The sequence below is a fragment of the Cebidichthys violaceus genome, unplaced genomic scaffold (assembly GCF_023349555.1).
Source record: "Cebidichthys violaceus isolate CVI_PGR_0920_01 unplaced genomic scaffold, fCebVio1.0.p SCAF_6, whole genome shotgun sequence".
Lineage (NCBI taxonomy): Eukaryota > Metazoa > Chordata > Actinopteri > Perciformes > Stichaeidae > Cebidichthys > Cebidichthys violaceus.
The window spans coordinates 808,505-831,139 of record NW_027176816.1 but is presented as its reverse complement, the minus strand read 5'-3'; the positions used below and the strand labels follow the sequence as shown (position 1 = coordinate 831,139).

The following is a 22,635-nucleotide window of genomic DNA, read 5'->3' as shown; positions in this document are numbered from 1 at the left end:
AAGATCCATTCAATAATATTTATGGCTCTGGAGCAACTCGGTGAAGTAGACTCATTAATCTGGTTTGACTTGGCACCGCTACAGATCCTATACCTGCTGTGTTCCACAGAACCCTGCAAAAATTGCCTCCTGCGAAAAGCTAATCACGCTTGAAAACATAAAAATACAAATGTTACAGTAATTCAGTAAGTATTTTATTACACAAAGAAAGTTGCTATCACAAAGTTATCACTGAACATTAAGCAATAAATATGAAGTCCGTACACGACAGTATAATGGCGACTACGTTTTGTTACTAAAAAAAAAAAAAAAATGACGAGGACAAAGAGCGTCACAAACACGCACGCATACATCGAAAGAAAATGACAAACGGATGATTATGAATACGCCCTCACGTGACACGGCTCCATCCGAGGCCGGAACAACGTTTTGCGTGTTAGAAATGAATTCTGTTCAGCTCAGTTCATCTCCACAGACATAAATCCAAAGTTTCTGTGCTTTCTTGTCCGATCAGGAATATAAATGACTTAACAGAGAGTGAAGCAGAAGAGCAGCATCTCAAATTGTCAGTTCTGCTCCGCATGTTACAATCTGATCCAATGAAAAGGCGAACATTTGGGCCTCCGAAGCTCCAAACAGGCTGGCAGTGAGCGAAGGCGTCCTCGTGTCCCGTTCGGACAACCGATATACACTCGTTCTTTCATTTCTCCACGTCTCTCCACGTTCACTAGCTTCCTCTCTACTTTTCACTGCTTGGCTCTGCCGCCCTTTGGTCTCTGGCTGAGTTTAGGACGGGCCTCCACCTCCCTGGGCATCTTGGCTGGTGGAGCCCTCTGCCTCAGGGGCTGGGGAGGCCCCCGGGGCTCCTTCTGGAGGAAACGATATGCAAAACAATAAATTAAAAATAAATTAAATCAGTCAAAGATGCGTTTATATTATCAAGCTCAAAAGTGGTTTGGCATTCCAAACAGCAGGCAATACATCTGCCTTCAGGCTCCAGAAAGAAAAAAGAGAAAGAGAGAGAATTCAGAGGAAGGAACTACAACTTCCTGTAGCAATACAGTGTCAAACATGATGTGAGATTATTTTCTAACTTGATGCTTCCCAGCTGACTGGCGTTAGATTTATAGCTGTCAGATCGGGTATCATGTCACGGGAAACTTATCTTTGAATGAAAAGGAAGTCGGCAAGAACAAGAATGTCACACACAATGGTCCGACTGGGACAACTTGACACTCCGCTGAGAGTAGAGGAAGCAAGGACTATCAGTCATTGTGCTGCCTACACGACTCATTTAACTCCAAGGCAACGAAGCGAAACGACGGAATCTCATGGAGACCGTAAGCTGAGCGGTACCACCTGTTTGTGTTTCGATATTTTGGTGCACTAAGACAGAGGCGGAGCTGTCTGGCTCTTCACCATCTTCAGGAGGATGACTTTGTCATGATTTCTGGGTAAATTTAAACTTTTCCAAACGAGGAAACATGGCAACCGTCCTCACTGCTTTACGCTTCCAACGAGTTACGGCGGCCTCTATGGACCTTTTTTTCCCTCTCTTTATAATAACTACAACATTGTTAGCAAATTATGAGCCATGGTTTCCTCGTTTTTTGTCATTTTGTGCCACTAGCTGAACCATGGAGAAATGAGTCTTAATTCTGAGTGTAGGGTGGCTAACTTTATCAGGCTTGAAATTCATAATTTTTTAATTACATATTTTGGTCTGTAGACTCCTACTCATTACACACACACACACACACACACACACACACACACACACACACACACACACACACACACACACAGGAAATGCATAAACAAACATTCAACATTCAAATTAGAATAGATTCAACAAATATAATATACATATGCAAATATATATCTATATACCCGTACAAACACCAATTATATACAGTATGCGCAATATCAGTGTGAATGAGGGTAGTGTGCAAAACCAGCATAACAAAATTAAAACAGAATAGTTTTGTATTTGTACATTTGTATTGTCCAGTGTGCTATGAGAGAGCAGTGGTGACGGTCAATAACTCAATAACCCAATAACCCGATTCATTATCAACTCCCCCCGAACACATTGTCAGACTTTTTGTCTGACTACTTTTAAACTACTTTGAACCAGTCTCACTGTCAAAATGAATAGAGCCTGCCTAACACATACGGACCGGTGTAAAAACGTCTGGCGCTGTGCTACGCCTGTGTTCGGATGTGGGCTTACTGACCTGCAGCCTTCAGGTCCATCTCTGCCAGGTCTTTGGTGAGTTCACTGGTGCTGGCCGCTCCTTCTCCTTCCCCTTCCCCTGCGATGTCGGGTACTGCGTTCCTGCGGCCTGTGCGATCACAGTTGATGAAGTCCGAGTACGACGTCTCCACGTCCATCATCTGTCCATGACCAGCGCTCTCATTACACCTGCCAAGATGAGAGGAGGAGGAGGGGGGGGGGGATGTCAGACGGCTGCGGAGGTGTTGCGAGAAGCAAATAAATCACCCTGCTGTCTTCCTTCAAATGTCTGCAGGACCCGTGGGAGGACCTATCACTGCGTTCTGTGAAGGTGACGCAGGAATACTGGCTAAAGACTTCAAAAACAGAAGAAAAAAAAAATAATCATATCACAGTGCTATTTCAGGGGCAAATGAGGATGACCAATGCAGAGTGAGAGAGTGGGCAGGAAGGGGGCACTTCGGAAGCACTACCACCACCTGAAAGGCCAACAGCAGCCGGGAGAGTATTAATAAAATGAAGTGTTAATAATTCATTTTATTTTCTGCACGGCAAATAATGGCACTAGTGGCATCTCTGCTAATAGGCTGTCTTAATTACATCAGGAGAAACAAAAAGCTGCACCAAATGTCTCACGGCTCTCACTTCCATAGTCATAGCTGTCTACTAGAGTCCATTTGGCTGTCCTTTAGGTACTTACACAACAAATATTTAAGGGGTGGGGGAGGGGGGGTGGGTGGCTGTAAAGAGTATTGATCAATATGGGAAAAAAAGTTTAAAAAAAGCTTGAAACCATTCAAAGAAGAAGCAGAGGCGTGGCCAGAAAAGGGCCCCAGCAAAACAGTAAGTAGAGCTCCCATTAGCCATTCATCCCTCCTCTGCTTCCTGTTCCCAGTCCATATTTAACTAGGTCATGGATCCTGCCAACCACTAAAACACTATACAGCTGGTAACTCCTCAGAGAGAAGAGGACACAAAATAAGACTGCTCCAGAAAAGAAAACGATAGAAAAGAATAGAAAAGATAAAAGCAGCGGCAGGAAGTCGTCCTCAAAAAAGGAAAAGGAGACAGAAAGTTAGAGACAGCTGTTCTTCTACTACAGCTTCAGTGCCTGAACCGACGGATCAGACCTCACTGCATGACCGATTACATTTAAGTTACACACATACCCTCTGATAAAGCATGTAACACGACAGAACAGCTGAGCTACGAATCTATAAGAAACTTGAGCGGAGGGGAACAAGAGAGGAATAAAAACGAGCTGGCAGACACACGCTCACCCAGGGCCGGTCTGCTCCACAACCCCCCCCCTCACATTCTTTTTGCATCACCATTACAAAAAAAAAAATTGGTCCCACAGTTGTTTTTCTTTTCTTATGCACAGTATGCGAGCACTATGCCAAACAGGAAGCCACCGAGGGTCATTCCCTGAGCGGTCACCAGCCACGCAGACGTAGGCGACGCCGTTTGGGAATGTGTAATTTGCGGCGAAGGGCAAACTTTAAGCCCCTGTAGGTAAGATGGTAGCTCAGGAAATGTCACTGAGTCCTGGGCGGCTGGCATTTCCCCGAGTGTGTCTACTAAACACGAGAGTAGAGCCACTCTGTATTCCCGACTGCAGACGGTGGTGTGATCCTCTGATAGATCGTCATCTAGACAGCCGGGCCGTACAGTCATCGGCGAGCCAAAATCACCGTGGGAGGCCAGCGTCTCGCCGGTTCATAATTAAATAAATAATTAAATAATTACACCTACAGCACCTCCTTTTCATCAACCGCTAGCTCAAACACCTGAGGCCTTCAGCAATTAGTGCCGAACCATTCCAGGAAAATATCTTTATTGCAATTTCTTTTTTTAATTTAGATAAATAAATTAAATAAAACTCCTGTATTTGTGGTCATCTTTTATTATACTTTTTTTAAATCAGTGATTTCAGTTTGCTTAATTAGATTTTTTTTTTTTTAAATATATTATTTTTATTAAGATGTTACATGGTTGTAAACGTGATCCAGAGTGCTGAATGAGTCCTAAAACTCGGAAATGAATTTTGTGGGAATGGGTGTTTGAATAGGTTTTGTGTTCTACGATATAGACTCATCAGTAGGTATCCATCTTGTGAATTTTGAAGCTTTTAAGTGTGTTAAAAAAAAAAAATGGCAGATGCTCACAAACAGCTAACTGAGACTACATCACGCGGACCGGCCCACCTTCACAGCCTCGTTGTGTAGATCTTTTATAGCCTAATGTTAGCTTTTCACTTCCGCCGATTGCATTCCCGCTTCAAAAATCCTAGTGGTGTTTCGTTTGTGAAGACGTATGTTGGTGATCAAAAAGTGTAAGTATCATAAACTTGTGTTTGCCACAGAGCTTATTCCAAAATTCAACAGAAAAATCCAATTGGCCTTTTATTGAGGAAACCAGTGGCGTGTAAACTTCTGATCTGCATCAATCCACAGCCATGACCAGCACAAGACAACGCCAACCAACATGCCGCATTAACTGGCTTATACTAAAAGGAAGACTATGACATTTTGGGAAATATACTTATTTGCTTTCTTACAGAGCATTAGATGATAAGATTGACACCACTCACGCGTCTGTACGCTTAGTGTGAAGCTATACTGCTAGCAGCATGCTAACTTAGCTTAGCTTAAAGAGTGGAAACGGGAGGAAACGGCTAGCCTCGCTCTGTCCAAGGTTTGCATAATGGTTCCAAGCCAAAAGCACAAAAAAAATCTCTGTAAAATATGTCCTTTTCTTAATTAGTGGGCTCCAGGCGAGCTCCTAATTGTTTCCAGCTTTTGTGCTAAGCTATGCCAACTGGTTAGTAACAATCCTTTCATCTAGCTCTTGGCAAGAAAGCAAATATGCTTATTCCTAAAAAAAGAAAGACACTTTTCCTCTAAACTGGACCATAATTTGCTAAATGAACATCATGCTGTACTGGCGTAGTATTCAGTAGAGAGATAAAAGTTTTAAGACAGTTCTGCGCCGGCTTCACTCGGCAGAACCGGAGGTTGTCGCCTGGTCTGTAGTCCTGAGTTGTCAAAATAAGGTGAGTGCGTTTGAATTTGTCACCAGATTGTTTCCTCCAGTTTCCATTTGTTCTGATAAGCTTTATATTTACCGTACAAACATGAGAGTAGTATCTATCTTCTCTGCAAGACGGCAAATACGTAGACTTTCCAAAATACCCCTTTAAATTGCCTCTTTTATGATATGTAAATTCTGCTTTTTTAAATACAATTTTGGATATAAAAGCAACCATTCACCCTTACTACCCTACTAATCAATGTTCTACACAGACTGGCAGACTATTTAAACCAACAACGAGCACCGACTGTTTATTTAGCGCAGCAATAAACTTGTCTGTGTTATGATTGCCTTTTTTCTTCTCCATTAATGGGAGCCCTGTCTAATTGCCATGTGTTTGTTTAATTATTCTGCTTGCCTGAGCATGTGGATCAAGTCCTACCACGAGATCATTAACAGGTTTCCATGGAGGGATGATGATGATGATGATGATGACTATGATGATGATGATGATGATGATGAGGGGGCCTCCTGCACTTCCGCACGTGCAGCTCAACGGCGCCGCGTGTTTAAAGATCCCTTTGTTCCCCCGATATCCACAAATCGCAGTGTGGTGAGGACCTTGCTGTTGTGGCGTTGACTGGCGACTGAAGCGGCCTAAGTTGTTGTTGTTGTTGTTGTTGTTGTAGTTGTCCGCCTGCTGTGATTTGTGTAATTCAAATGAACATGCAAAGTGTCTTGGGGGCAGAGAATCTGTCAAAGATACCGATGACCTTTTTGTGCTACCGAAGTAATTGTATCCCTTGTTTATTGAGGTGAATAAAAGAATCACCATGCACTCCATCTACGGCTGCAACAAGCAATTATATTTGTATTAATCCAGGTCGAGGATTTGTTTAGTTTATACTGTAAAATGTCAGGAAATAGTGAAAAACAAATGCTTGGGAAGGGCTGTCAAATGTCTTGTTTTGTCCAACAATGACATAAAACAAGAGAATAGCAAACTAATAAAACTAAAATATTTCTTTATGCATGACATATGACCTCTCTACACATATTGTACGTGTAATACATTTGGCCTATAGACGCCAGCCTTGCATCATTCACAACGTTCTCTCTGAAGTCTCAATAGCATCTCACGCCACATTCCAGAAATCACGACTCACAGCTCTCTTTAAGAGCGTGTCCTAGTTACATAGAAAGAGTGCCTTTATGTGGAAAGGCCAGGGTGTGTATACAGAGGGGGGGGGGGGGGGAACTCAAAACAGCTGCAGCTGGAAACAACTACCACAATGCAACATGTCACAGGTGTGCATTTTCACTCAAAACAACAACAACAACAACAACAACAACTCAATCCTCAAAAGGGAAAACTCAAGCTTCGCCGCGCTCTCTTCACCGCCTTCTCCTTCCTGCTCCGCACTGTGTGTGTGTGTGTGTGTGTGTGTGTGTGTGTGTGTGTGTGTGTGTGTGTGTGTGTGTGTGTGTGTGTGTGTGTGTGTGTGTGTGTCCGTTTCCAACGTGGCTATTTTCTCCATTAAAAGAACTTGTTTAAATCCTGGCGATTCCTCTATTCTGAGAGAAGGGGGTTGCATTGTCGTACCGGCACAAATAGCACTATAACCTCATTGTGTGGGAAAGCAAAGCTGCGCAACAGCTGTGCATACTGACAGGTTCGAACATCCACCCGCGACACGTGTAACAGGAGAGGTTCCTGCATGTAGATGCTAGCAACAGAAGCCTTTGAGATCACTTGGGGGTATGTATGAATCAGCATAGCCACTTACACCGGGGCCCATTAGAGAGGCCGGCTCACTGCTATCCCGCCGGAGCCTTTTAAGTCTGAGATGTGTGTAATAAACTCGCATCATCTGCCATAACCCACACAAAGACCGGCAAGAACTCTTTGCTGATTTCAACATCCATTAGGGGCCGTCTGCACGACCCATTTCACGTCCAACAGCCAACTCTGATGCATTTATTGATGAGGCGCTTCTCGTAGCAACTAAAAACTTTTCCGTTGGCTTTTTTTTTTTTAAACCCCGAATACTTGACGAACTGCCTTTGTGTTTGATGTGATCGAGTTGACAGAAATAAGTTCATTTTCTCGATTTATCTTTGGTCTATAAATTGTAAAACAACAACGTATGTAAATGATAATCGCATATTAAACATCTGCTGGTCTCAGCCTTTCAAAACATAAGGATTTAATTGGGTTTGTTGAACTGAACTGAACACCTGTGGGTTTTGGACTACGGCTGGGCAATGTATCAATACATAGCTGTCAATATACAAGACAGAAAAGCATCAAATCCTCACCAGTGACTTGAATTGACTATTTCAACAGTCTGTTAAACACACTGCCACTCCACTAATTGAATTAACCGTAACAGCTCTAATAAAATCCCAGAAACTGTCCTGCTTCCTAATTAAATAAATGGCTGTCCTCATCAGCCGGCAGTACAAAAACACACACTAATCAAGTCTCCCGTCTGTACGGCTCTCGTGGTTCCAACGACGCATCGGAAGATAAAGCCAACAACAAAACCGTGTCATCTTACCAAAGTCATCGAGAGTTGCCTCGTCTGCTCTCGGGCGCCCAAACAAGCGGACCCAAACTGCTTCAGACAAATTCATCCAAATCCCTTCACCCTCCAGAAGCCAAGCGTCACACAGCGAGAGCACCGCAGCGCTTGTGAGCTTCGGCTCTTCTGCCCTCCTGCTCGCTGCCTCTCTGACCCCCCCCCCCCCCGACGACGAATGTGGTCTGGGCAATGTCTATTCACATGATGTCAGCAGCTGCTCGGCTGACAACGAGCCCACTTCAAACACAAGGGAGCTGTATTTCCTCATCGGGATAAAGCATTGTTGTCGCTCTCCGGTCTTCCTTTCATAAATAAATAAAAGCCTTGTTCGTCCAGCTCGGGTGTGTATATATATATTTGCCCTATATCCTTCCTCTTCTCATGGGACTCGGGGCTCAAGTGTGAAAGCCTTATTTCCCCTCCCCTCCCCGGTGAAGTGAATATTGCAACTTGCCAAACTTTTCGGCTCCTTCGGCTCGTCAGCCATTTAAAAAAAACGAGACGCTGTGAAAACTTTCCCCTTGCTGGGGGAGACGAGCGCACACAAATCTCCCGCACTACAAAAGAGGTTTTCACCGCCTCGCTCTCGCTGGCACTAAAGAGTTTCAAGCTTACTATTAAGTCACAGTAGAAGGCCCCATCGTCTCTGTCAGACATGCAGAATTATCCCGGACAACACAGGGAAAACCTCAATGCAATTTTCGCGTCTCCTTCTCAACCGAGAGGAGATAGCGAGAATGATCACTGCCACTCTCACATAATTGCCATCCTAAATGAGCGTACTGAGCTCCTGTGCCTGAAGGCATTAAGAATCAGCCGAGGAACCGGAGATAAGAAGCCCGACCAAGGCTATTAGCATCAGCTGCTTGTGTGGAAAAGTCTTCAGTGAACTAATGAATAAAACAAGAGGCCCTGGAGAAAGCTGCTTCTTCTTCTTCTTCAGAAAGCTACAAGCAAATCAAAAATCAATCTTGGACAGATGATCTTAGCTGGCATACAGACGAGGGCCAGCGAGAGTCGTGTTCCCCGCTTCACAAGTCGGAGCGCTTCAGAGACCAAATTAGTTTGTAAAATGCCAGCGAGGGTTAGAGGAACAAGCTAGTCTTCAAGCTCAAGTCTTCAGATGTTTTGTTTAATCCGTTATCTTCAATTACAAAACGGAGAAAAGCAGCAAATCCTGACATTTAAAAAAGGAAATGTTCCGCCGATTTTGCATGAAGAATAAACACTGAAAAGATGAATCAATTATCCAAGTAGTGGCTTATGAATTTGCAGTTGATTGACTAATCATTTCAGCTCTACTTTACCGGTATAAACCTGCGAGTCTTCTGGAGGAGAGATGATTGAAATGTAAGAAGTAGAAGTAGCTGCTAATTCACCTAATCCACAAAGCCCCGAACATTTTAGACGAGACAACCTTTGAGTGAAGAATAAGGTGTTACCAAAATGTACTGCTGCAGCTACTCCTTGACCTGCTCTACATGGAACGTGTCATGAAGATAACCTCTGCTGCGATTTGGCGCTCTATAAATAAAAACGGACTTGGCTGCTGCTACTACTAGCAAAACCCACATATCTCCAGTTTGCCATCATACTGTAGATCACAGATTTGAGAAGCTGGAAACAGTGACTTTTTGCTTAAAAAGGGGACAGCGTGTAAAATGTGGCGTCGTCTTTTGTCCATTCTGGGCTACTGTATAAACATGGTTTTGCAACACGGAGGACTCCGTGAAGAAGACACGCTCCCTATGTAGATTTATGGCTCATAAATGAACGAATACACTATTCCCAGTTTGAAGTATACACCAATGAAAACATATGTCGTAGTTATACTACATTCGATTTCTGCTATTAGATCCCCCAAAAGGCCCGTTAAAAGATTGTTCAAATAATGACTCCATTTTCTGACAATTAACGATTAATTGACTAATTGTCGCTATAAATGTGCAGAACGAACTAAATACAAAAGCAGGTTGTAAAACCTGAAGAATCAACCAGATCATTCTTCGAGTTCTTCACCAGGAGTAAGGATCGACTATCTGCTCCCTGCCTGAGAAACTTCAGGTTACAATTGGCTCTCAGTGGATTAGAAGGTCAGAGATGAAAAAAAAAAAAAAAAAAAAGGTACTTAAGAAACATGAGCCCCAGTGGTCAGAAAAAAATCCATTGGAAACGTTGCAGGCAACCTGTGTGGTTAAGTGTCCATGTGAAGAAAGTCTTCTTGACTTTGTTCTCCAGGTAAGGAGGATCAATGTGGTAGACGGGCCGCGATTAAACAGCGATCCACCCATCGGCTTTTATGGCTTCATATGTCGGTGTTGTGCGCACAAGTAGTCAATGACTTGTTGCTGCTAATTACAGGCCCTTGCTCGCCATACAACCCAGTTCTTTAAACGCTGTGTTTTTTTTTGTTTTTTTTAAAACAGATGCAAAAACAACCACAGAGATACGCAAAACGATCGCAAAGAGAAGCGAAATGACGTCAATGAGAAGCGAAATTACGTCAATGAGACGCTCGACACATTTACTCACTTTAAAAACGTGCCACCTCCCATTCAAACGTTTCTGCTGCTCAGCTCAGTCACTTTTTTTTGTGATACTGGACTTTCTTGGTCGGGCGCTGTGTGACTTCCCGAAATGGCCGCTGGTGTCTTGAACGCCTCTTAATGATGAACAGAAAAGGAGTGAAGAGGGGGTGTCCATCCTCATCAGCAAAGAAAGAGAATAAACCCATTTCTCGAAATGTCGTCACCAAGTGATTCCACCCAGATGACCACACCCCATTCACATGACTGGGCTCTACAGAGGAAGTCCTTGATGACTTCCAGTTAAAAGCAACCCACGCCCGTCACCCGTCACTGCAGCTGAAAAGTAATGCTGAAAACATTTGAATAACAAATGTATACAAATATGTTTGAATAAATGATAGCATGATAAACACCAAAGAGAGACAATACCTCCACCACAGACCGTGTTCCCCTTTTGTTAGTTAGCAACAGCTGGGGAAATCGATACCAGTCCTCGAGGCGAGAGAGAGAGAGAGAGAGAGAGAGAGAGAGAGAGAGAGAGAGAGAGAGAGAGAGAGAGAGAGAGAGAGAGAGAGAGAGCATCGTAATATCGCTTTACAAAATACAGAAGCAAAGGAAAAGTAACAAGATCACACATACGAGGATCAGATATCCATGTTTGGAGGGAAGCAACGGTTCTAATAACAGAGGTGTTACATGCACCACTGTGCGAGTGTCCCTACGGTCCAAAAACTGCAAATAAGCTGTGATCGAGCAATGCTTCTTTTTTTCTTCTTCTTTTCTTCCAGGCAGCAGAGACGAGTGGCCAGACAGCCCGACATACGAGACCATGAGTCTGATGTAGCAGCAGGCCTCGCCTCCAGCTACAGGGAATCCCCTGGTTTCTGTTTGTTTAGTGTGGGAATAAGACGGGTGTGAGTCTCATCAACCTCCCATGATTCACAGCTGAGTCAGGAGCAGGTGCTTCGACTGGACTCTGAAATGAGACTGTGATTACAACACCCCCACCCCCCTCCCCCAACAAAAAAAACCCCAACACATTCTCACATCTCCGAATGCTGTCGCAACTGTTCTCTTAAGAGTCTCATCATACTCCAGACTTCTTCACAGGAAGTGTTGTCACAAACACATACGTGTCGACAGAAACAGATTTTTAATACGGCCGAGCGGTAAAAACACAGAACGCCGTCGTCGTACGCAGTGGTGGGAAGTAGCTCAGCACAGGATCTGGTTTCATTCAACCTCCATGAAAACTGCTCCCAAACAAAGGCCTGTGGATTATCTTCAGGAACCGGGTCCTGGGTTCTGGAAAGAGACATCGCTGTTGAAGTTTTTCCAAATGTATTTTTGAGCTCCCAAAGCTCAGTGCCATCTAGCTCCATGATGTTTGAGAGAAGGCCGACATCTCTACGGCCTCAACTCGCACCAAAAATAATCAAGGTCGTTAAATATCAATACAGGTAAGAGGAAATATATGTATTTTTGATTTTTGGGGTGAACTGTCCCATTAAGTGATAGTACACATTAATGCATCAGTAATATAATATCCATTCTATAATATATATTATTCTGAAATGAGCCAGTCTGCATAATTACTTCAAGTCTATTTTGATAACAACACCTGAATACTTCATTTGAAGGCAGGACTTTTACTTGTTTCAGGGTATTTCTGCTCTAAATTGCTACGTTTAATAAAAGCTATGCTAAGCTAGTTGTTCTCTTGTTTACTTAAAAAGTGAAATAACGTATGTCTGTGTAAAGCAGCAATAGGGGATATAGTAAGTTAAGGATCTGACGTGGTTATAACTCTTTTAAAACTGACGTGTGACTCTGCTGGAAAAGTGCTGAGAGCTGAAAGGACACATGTTCTGAAAGTTGTATATTTTATGTCTGTTCTTGGGTGGTTATTGTTACCATCAGTTGACTTGAAATACCTCCATAATCATCTTTATTGGAGGTGACAATTTTGATCAAGTAATACTTAAAGACATTTTCTAAGCAAAAATGCCAAATGTAGTATCTCTTGTTCCAGCTCATCAAATAGGTTTTTTGGGGTTTTTTGGACTGCTGGTGGGAAACAAACAAGTAATTCAAAGATGTTTGAATTGAGATGTTGAAGATGATGGAAATGATGACGGGTATGATCATCTATGTCTTTCTGGAAAATACTCTGTAGAATAAATTGATAATTAAAATGATCATTAGTTGCAGCCTTTCATATATATTCAATCTGTAAAGTCTGTTATGAAAAGTGAAACTCAAATAAATCTTCTGTTCTTGTTATAAGAGACTAAAATTAATTTAAAAAAAACGATGTTTAGAGTCATGTAGAGCTTGTACAGCTGAATCAAATAGTCAATCAAGAGAAATCTGTATCTATTTGAAAAATACTCCATTCATCTTTTCAGATCTTTAATTAAACACAAAGGTCTAAACACTCTCTGGTTTAAGCCTTCTAAATGTGAAGGTTTAAGGATTTTCTATTAAATATCTGTTAAAAAAAAATAAAAAATTACACCTGCAACTGACAATTATTTATCGTTTAATCTGGAGTTTATTTACTGCATTCATTTATTAATGGTTTGGCATATAAAATGTCAGAAAATAGTACAAAAAATATTGTGTTTTGTCCAAAAGCTGAAGATATCCAGTTTATAATGATAGAAGACGAAGAAAACCGGTAAATATCTGAGAAGCTGAAAGTAAATCTTTGGCATTTGTGCTTAAAAATCATAAACAGTAAACATCTTAAACATCATACAGTCACAATGTTATGCTTGTAAAGCTGAAACAATTATAGATTAATCGACAGAAAATAAACTGGCAACAATTTTGACGATCAAATGCTAAATATTCAAATCTGCCCTGCTTGTCTCAATATTACTGGTTGTGCTGCAATTTAAGATCATTTGCGTTATTGATTTATCCGATCATTTTCTGGAGTCGTAGATTAGTTGCTTAGTCTAAAAACTTTCAGCATATTGTTAAAAAGGTCACACGCAGATTAATTTTCTATCAATCGACAAATCAATTAAATCAACGGATTGTTGTAGCTTTAACCACTGTCCCCCTTCCAGTAAGTCCTCAGGTGTCACCAAGCTCAGCCTCCACATCTAGAGGCTGATGTACTCATGTGGATAACTGCTGCGCTGGCCGGTGATTTTCCTCCCACCGCCCGTTCTATTTATTCTAATTCTACAGCGAAGAGGTTGCCCGCTTCTATTTCTGTGCACACATTTAACAACACCAGACCTCAGCAGGAAGCAGGTGGTTTGTTTGCCTGTGTTGTTTATGTCCCATCTTTTTCCCAGGCTCTCTGTGCACCAACTGGAGGCTGGGCTTGACGACGACGACGAGTGGGAGACGAGGGAGATGAGGGAGGTGAGGGAGGTGAGGGAGGAGAGGATGATGGGATGGAAAGCAGTTGAGGATGAGGGAAAGACATCAGCATGATGACGAGAGGAAAAAAGAGGGAGGACGAAGGGTGCAGAGAAGGAATGCATGCGTGTTTACTGCGCTTTCTAAATATGGAAATATCCCTCCCAGTGTTTTTACTACTTAAAAAAAAACTTGCGAAGCGTCATACATGCTCCTCCGCTATGCTGCAACGCTCAACCATTCAGCCAACAGAATGTACGATTTGCTCGCAGGCTTCGTCCCGCTGCACCACCTGTTAAGACGGATTCAACGCGCACGTCCTCGCTCTAATAAAACAGAAAGCACATTCAGCCAGAGACCGCTCGGTTACATGTGATCACCGCAAGCACAGCTGCTCTTTATGCCGCATATGAAATGATCCGACGTCGCTGCTCTCACCTGTTACGATGGCCGCATTGTGTCTGAGGTTCGCCACTCGGCTGCGTCGTCACACGTTAATCCCACATAAGTCTGGGAGGATGTGGGCGTCATGTGATTCAATTTGCTGAGTTGATGGGGATAAAAAAAAAAAAAAAAAAAAAAAGGAGGCACATCCATAAACCTCTCCATGAGCAAACACACACACACACACACACACACACACACACACACACACACACACACACACACACACACACACACACACACACACACACACACACACACACACACACACACACACACAAAAGAGCCAAAGCAAACGTTGCACTTTCCTCCAGACCCAGATAAGGAGCCCATCGCTCATGCTGGTGTACAGGACGAACACTGGCACCTTTTTCTAACGTACACCAAACTCACCGAGACACCAGTGGAGAAAAGTATTCAGATCATTCAGTCAAGCAAAAGCACCAACAATATTCTGTTACAATAAAAAAAGGCCTTCATTCAAAATCCCTTTTAAAAGGTAAAGTACAGAAGTATTATCAGCCAGATGTACTTGTTCTAGTCGGCCATTATTACATTATCAGATGATTCTGGATCAATGCATATTGATAAGCAGTATGTTATTGTTGTAGCTGGTCACGGCGAGGCTATTTTTAACTACAATAGGGCCGCAACCAACTATTATTCTAATGATTGATTAAACTGGTTATTTTCTAAATTAATTGTTTTGTAGAAGCCCAGAATCAAAACACAAGAAACCGGCCATGTCCAGAAACAAAGATCATCCTCATTTTTACTCTTTAGCATATAATGCAGGACTCAGCATTATTGTTATGGGCATTAATATGCCGTAGGTAGTTGGTAGCAGCTGGAGGGAGAATCACATTTGATTACAAAAAAATGCAACCCTTCCTGCAGATTAATGGGACTCAATATTGAAGCATTCAGCAACCAACAGTGTGAGGTATACGATTATTCAAATGAAGGTCACACATAGGGCCTACGTTACACTACAAATCTAAAAACTACATTTACCACCATGCGGTTGTATGCCTCCGCAATTTCCCACAAATGACACAATGGGCATGTGAAGTCTGGAGCTACGGCCAAAATGGTGTTTTGTGAGGTCACAGTGACCCTGGAGCACCAAAATCACACCAAAAATGTATTAAAATTCCAGAGAAGAGTTCCTGAAATATTGGGTTCATGAGAATGAGAGGTACGGACGGACGGACAACCATGAAAACATAATGTCCTCCGACGGCCACACCTGGCAGGGCAGAGGCGTAGAAATGGACCTGAATCACGCTGGTATGGCTGTGGTGGGGTTTTTACAGAGGGTAATGAACGCTCATATGAACGCTCATATGAACGCTCATGTACACTCATATGTACGCTCATGCATGCGTTACGTGGTTGTGAGTAGGCCCCTCCCCTCTACCCGGGCTTGGCTCTCCCTGGGGGCGATGGGCGCCTCCACCAGAGATCAAGGCCTCCTTTCCCTGCTTCAATGTGCTTCATGATGTTTTTCATGAAAATGTTCTATTTTAAAAGCCTTCTGTTGACCATTCAGTCACATGTAGTGTTTTCCTTCAAGCCATTTACACAACAACAATTTGTCTAAGAGTAATTAGCACTTTTTTTTTTTTTTTTCCTCCAGCAACACAAAGAGAAACGGGATGTGCTTTTAATAAATCATCGTAAAGTGAATTTTAATGACAGTCAATTCGCTCTCTACTTCCTCCGAGTGACCTTCTATCAACATCGCTCATCGTTTCTCCTCCTCTGGGATTTGGATGAAAACCTTCTGGAAAAAAACAAAAAACAATCAAATATTTTAAAGCTAACCGAGCGTGAGAATTCCCCAAAGTGGATCAAAATCAAAGCGTAAAGCAGATCACGAGCTTACCGTTCCCCCGTCAAACAGGGAAGGTCGCGTTCCTTTTAGCCTCCAGCATTTTCTCGTCTCATCACTTCACAGGGAACTTGAAATGGGCCACTCCACCTAACATAATCAACGCTCATTTGCATTTTGTCATTGAAGAGAGACTCTCTCTCTCGTCAAATCGTCTTTCACCGACTTGCTAGGCCAAAACGGCACACATCCATTTCTACTTCCAAACCAATGTGCACGGATGAGAATGCATTAACATGACAAGGCTTGATTAAAAAAAACTAAAAAAAACACAGCGTCTATTCAACACCTCAACCCTATCTGTGAAATGCATGCGGACGGTCCAGCTGAAGTAAGTAAGAGGCCATAACTCGGCTTAATGCTGGAAAAAAAAACAACAACGTGCTGCTTCTTTGAAGAGGAACTTCACCAAACAATGTCATTTATCAGAAATACATTTGAGTCTTGTAAATGTAGAAACAATAAATAATTGACAAATGGGACATATCTGTTTTCTGTAGCTGCGGTCTGTAACAGGGGTTTTTGACCGAGCCATTTAAATTGGCTGAGTCAGAATGTAATATTTCCAGTGGCAATTTGCAGTTGGAATCAAATCTAGCCAACATTTAGGTGCTACTCCACCCAAAATCCGGTGAGGATGACGCACTCGTTCCCTGCGGGCATTGTGAGTTACAAGTTTGATCCCTTGCAGAGGCTGCGGTCAGTTTGCATTCACAGCGGTTACAATATATTCCAATGGTGACCCAGTTTCACGGTGGACAAAAAGTCCCAAAGAAAACTTCTCAAGACTATTCCTGGAGAAGAAGCGTTTTGTTTTTTTTCCCCGCTGTGTGTCAGTAAGCTCAGCGTGACACAGACACATGTGGCTACAAAGCTGTGTTTCCAGCTGTTCTTCATAAATAAGCAAATGACAAATGTTTTTGCAAACCACCTGTTGAGTATTTAGTGTTTCATACAGTTATTGATAAACAGTAACAAGGGGTGGAGTTAGAGCTGCGACACACATTCAATTGACAGAAAATGAACTGTCAAGCATATATGTCAGATATTTGGACTGCTGGTGAGAAACGACATTTGATGACATCACCTTAAAACAGGTTTTGGGATGTTGGATTAACCGAGAACATAATCATCAGATTTATCAATAGTGAAAGTGCGTTCCAGTCCTAGGAGGAGCACGGCTTAACCTCTTAAATTCTATTCTCCAGAATCTTCTTCACAACTCAAAGTATGCGCAGCTCAACGATTTACGCTCATCCATTCTTTACGTTAGATTTATGAAAGTATGTTGTACATATGAATAAAGTAATTTCCAAGGTTAGTCACAAATATGGATGTGCTGCCATCAAATTTTCATGCAACAGTTAGTGTGGCAATAAACGGAACTATCACAATATTACTATTGAAGATAAAATAGTGTAAAATTAATTTTCATCCCATTTTCTTTGGTTATTAGCAAAGCTAACAAACTGAGCGGTGAATTGCAATTTTGTGGATCCAACTTAAAATACACAAGCGTCTCTGTCTAAAATTCAAAGCACCCGTTCATGTTTCAATACAGGTTCTCATTTCTACTACGATAATTTGAAAAGGGCAAAAACAGTTATAAAAAGGTAGGATTGGTAATCTGGAGAAATCAGCAAGAGTACGATTGATTTTCAAAAATTAACAAACTGAAAAAACCCAGCCAGTGTTGGAAACTATTTTCCAACGAAAGTAGCAGCATAGCTCAATCTAGCCAAAATTATCATTATGAACATAAACAACAAACACGGCTATTGTAAAACACTCACATCTCCCAAACTAGCATCTTATACAAGACTACAGTGAAAAGCAATGGCTGAACACACAAAGGCCTCTTTGACCGTCGCATACAGGAGTAGTTCCTCGCTGGGTTGACTCGCTAACGTTAGAATAGAAAGTCGTGGCCACCGTAGTTTGGAGGTCTGCAGACGCGCAGCCTCGTTAACAGCCCCTGCTGTGGCTGCTCCGCCTCGCGGTGCACCCAGGTGACCAATCAAAATAAACCCGTTAATGAAGGTAGGGGCGCTATGGTGTGTTCACTGTACCCTCCGAAAGAATCGGTTCTCTCAGCGTCGGTGGTGTTGTTCCCCCTCGGTACGTTTCTTTCACTATATTCTCAGTATATATTAAAAAGCGGTAGACCGGCACAACTCCGGTTATGAATAGGTGTGACATGTCCTTAATCACCGGTTTTCATATCAATACTCCATCCTGCTCCACCACTCCATTAGGCCTGTCAGCTATCATTACGCACGACCGGTAGCCGCCACTATGTGCCTATTTATAGCGCCTGTATCATTATTTCATTAAATGTACCATCAAAGGCTGTGATGTCTCAATCATTAAACGTCAGAGGAACAATTCATTTCAATTCACATTACAGCACTGCAATCAAAAGGTCTTTACAAAGTGCTTCACAATAAAAGGATAATATGATAGGAGCCTTAAAACAGGACGATTGAATGATGTCTCCAAATATAGATTTAAAATAAAATAAATGTATATGCACCTTAAACTGATAATCTACAACAAACACACATGTCTGTGTAGACTGTAGAAATATCAGTGACACTACCAACCGATACAGATATTTTATTATTTAGATTTTGTCCCTCGGCTTATATTTCATCTACTCTTCATGACATCCAACTGGGTCTTTCATAAATGAATATGGGAAACGATGTGTGCCTGGTTTCTGTGTATACATGTGGTTTATACAGCCCCATAAATAAACTTAACACACATTCAGGGAAATAAAACCAGAAAAAAAAGGAGCTTTGTCGACACAACATAATAAATTACAGAGTAAATAATCTTTTCATTCTCTTAACCTGAGCCTCTCGCAGCGGTCTGCAGTCTCTTTGTGCACCAGAGAGCCTCTCCTCTCTGGTACATGACACACTGAAGGCCGGGGTGACGGCACTCATTTTCTCCTCATGGGGAAGTCAGGGAGCTAAAAACGGAGGAGCTTAAGTCCTCCGCACACAAGGAAAAGAATGCAGTTGGAGGTCAACGCAGTTGAACCGACAAATCCCCATCCACGAAATATGTACACATTAAAGCCATGATTATACGGACGGAGGCGTACAAAAATAGACCCTGGGCAGTGTGTTCAAACCCCTGCCTCTCTGATCCATGTTATCTTAAATCACGGGAAGGTCTCTTGGGCAGGCGACTGATTGTGGACATAATCTCAAAGAAATCTAGAAGGCACTTGAACCAATTCTGAGATTAGATGCTATTTTCATCTAAAAAGCATCTTTTGTCCCGTCCGCACCGGGCAGAAACACGTAGAATCCAGCTGCCACAGATTCCCATTAAAAAGGACAGTATTCTCAAACCAGTAATGAAGTAATCTGCGCGTACTAAAACACGAGGAGAACCGAGAAAGCCGTCCGGCAAGAAGAAGAAGAAGAAGAAGAAGAAAAAAAATCTGATGACCACTTCCGAAAAAAACCCCACCACCACACAGTAAGAGTCCCACCCCCGCCGTGTATTCTTAATACAGGCTCTCAGCACCAGGATACAAGGGTCCAAATGTTCTCAGGGTAATCATGTTATTGTTGGCAGCCCTCAGCAGGAGCAGATATGACTTCCATTTACTGAAGGAGTTGCAGGAAGGGAAACGGTGCCGGTGAGAGCGTTGGTCACGCGGCACCGCAGATAACGGCACCAGTATGATCTGATTACTCGTGATTCAGCCGCTTTCTGAATGACTGGCATCAGATTAGAAGATGCATACGGCACAAAAAGGCCTCGGGGGGGAGGGACGAGCCTTCTTTAGCATCTAAAACAAAGAGCACATGTAATCTTAACGGTAAGTGGTCTGTCTCTTCTTTTTGCGCAGACTTGTTTTGATTCGGTAAATATGAAACAAACAAAAAAACAAAACAAAAAAAGGAGGTTCTTCAGGGATGTGTCCATGTGCAGCGGGCCATGTGTGTCTCTAGCAGCAGTGGGTTCTCTTGCATTGCTGCGTTCAGGCTGCTCTGCACTCCCCCTTTGGGCATTTTGAAGGAGAACAGACCATGTTTAGTTAGCTGGTACAAAGAGAGGAGACGAGGCAGTACAGAGCTGTTCCACAAAAAGACATATCTGATATCAGACTCTACAGAATTTAATCTTATAGTCATCAAGTGACTTAATCCCCTATGACTTCCCAACATAAAAAAAATAGTATTTGCTCTTAAATTATGTGCAGGAATGATGTTGCCATATATGTCCATGTACAGATTCACCCTCAGCTGGAGCTCTTGAGAGTATATGTGATAATATAAGGTGGATTTTTTTTGGGGGGGGTTTTTAAAAGAGATTTTTCCATTTATCAAAAAAGACATTGACATAAACGATCATGTCAAGGTACAGGTATGTGCAAAAAGATAAAGAATTGGGAGAAGGGAGGAAAAAAAGCATTTGTTTTTGTCAAGCATATTACTGCAGCAGAAATTGTTAATTAGAATTAATCATTTTTCAAGCAAAAAATGACAAATATTCCATAGTGCCAGCTTCTACATTATGAAGATTAGTTCTCTTTGTCTTGTGACAGTAAACTGAATATCTGCAGGTTTGAGAGTGTCGATGGGACAAAACAAGCTATTTGATATCATCTCCTCTAGGACATTGTGATGGGCCTTTTTCTGACATTCGGTCAAAAGATGAATCAATTCAACCAAAGATAATCAATAATTGCAGCCCTACATATTACCCTGGCATTATTTAGTCAAAGCTGCCTGCTTTTCCTTCCAAAAATGTGGGACTTAACGTGACGTGCAACAGTTTCCCTGAGCCGTGAAAATGCCACATCACAAACACATCACAGTAGATTAAGCTGGTCCCCGTCAGGACACGCCACCAACCCCGCTGACGCTGGTCTGGTTGTATCGCCACACCGGTACTTAAATTGAATCTGAATTGTTGGTACATTTAAATAGATTACATGTTAGCCGTGCACTGACTGAGCTCGGGGAGAACACCGCTTTGGTTGGTTACTGTCAGCCAGCCAGCCGACAGCGAAGCAAACCAAACACATGCAGGCGAGGAGCCAGTATTTATTTTCACCAGTGCCTATGCCCAGTAACGCTGGCACTTGCCCAGCAACACTCAGGCAAAGTAGGGGGTCCAAGACTGCTGCTGCTGCTGCTGCTGCTCCTCCCCCCACCACCACCACCACCACCACCACCACCACCCCGCCTGCTGCTGCTGAATCTCTGAGCACCATCTCCATCCAGCCCTGTCATTTCTCAAGATTCAGCTCCAGATGAACTGGACTGACATGTTTCCTTTCTTCCCTCAGCAGACAGGTTACTGCATGAACAAAAAACCTGCTGCCTTGTTGTCTAATCGAGTTAGGAAATAGCAGACCAAGTTGATTAGTGTTCACAAGGGAGAGGAGGTGTTTGGCTGGCTGGATGCATTGACAGAGCAAATAAGAAAAAAAAAAAAAAAAAAAGCACAGTTGATGAGAGAGGCGCTGAGAGCTTTCAAGAGCTATCCAGGCTGTCATTAGCTTCCATTGAATGCAGCAGCTAATGTGTGGGAAGGACGTGCATGCCAGTCCTTTAAAAACTGTACACACACACACACACACACACACACACACACACACACACACACACACACACACACACACACACACACACACACACTAGCATAATGGATGCACTTGAACGCCTCATACATTCGAAGGAAAATGTGATTAACATGCATAATGTAATTCTCCGCTGGGGAATTAATCGTATCAGTTTGTCAGATTCAATGTGTTTAACGTTACAGTGGACACTAACGGCTCTGCAGAGAATGATGTATTGTCTCGCGCTGGTCGCTGTGCTGGCTGCTGAAATGCCTTTTTACAAAAAAAAAAAAAAGCCTCGCTTCGTGACTGTGCAGCTCCCTGCGGCCGGTCACTTCAAACATTTACCATCGTATGCATATGAATGCAGAGATACAGCCGTCTCCCTGCAGTACATGTAGCAGTAATGTAGCGCCACTAACCTTGGTCGGGTCGCCTCCTGTTATCCACTTGTTACAATGGAAATGTAACACCATGGATCCCCCAGTTAAGTTTCCTGGCAGTCGGACAAAAAACGAAGCAAGCAAGCCGAACTGGGGACGAAACTGAAGCACGCGGGAGTGTGGGGGGGGAGAAAAACCCCACCGTGGTGACCAGAGGTGTGTGTATGTATGTATGTGTGTGTGTGTGTGTGTTAAAAAAAAGCCTGGGTGTTTTTCTCAGGGTACCGTCTGCAAACAACGAGAAAAGGTTGTGTCTTCAAACAGCTGTTTTCCAAAATGGAGTTATCCGTGTCTGAGCCAATCAGAGCGAGCCTGTGGAGGCTCCCACTCCTCTGTGGGCTGGAGCCAACACTACACCGCACTCTGAAGATCAAACACTTACACGTTACCTTTTTTTTTTTTGTTCTTTCTTCTTTTCTTTCGGGATGATTCAGTGGAGCTTTCATGTCAGCGTGGCTTTATTTAGACACACATCAAACCGCCAGACACCCCGACCGATGA

At 42.8% G+C, this 22,635-nt stretch overlaps 1 protein-coding gene across 4 annotated transcripts; it reads right to left on the bottom strand.

The window, feature by feature from the left end:
• Nucleotides 1-172: 172 nt before the first annotated feature.
• On the bottom strand, nt 173-22,404 carry pkig (protein kinase (cAMP-dependent, catalytic) inhibitor gamma). Of its 4 annotated transcripts, none has more exons than XM_068732580.1 (3): nt 22,114-22,404; nt 2,238-2,425; nt 173-869 (listed from the first exon to the last, which is right to left on the bottom strand). In XM_068732580.1, exons 2-3 carry the CDS (start codon nt 2,395-2,397, stop codon nt 787-789), a joined length of 243 nt encoding a protein of 80 aa, XP_068588681.1. In that variant the 5' UTR covers nt 2,398-2,425; nt 22,114-22,404; the 3' UTR covers nt 173-786. The 4 variants fall into 4 exon arrangements, with proteins under 4 accessions (XP_068588681.1, XP_068588683.1, XP_068588680.1 ...); XM_068732582.1 differs by lacking the exon at nt 22,114-22,404 and adding an exon at nt 14,199-14,289; XM_068732579.1 differs by lacking the exon at nt 22,114-22,404 and adding an exon at nt 10,387-10,670.
• Nucleotides 22,405-22,635: the final 231 nt, after the last annotated feature.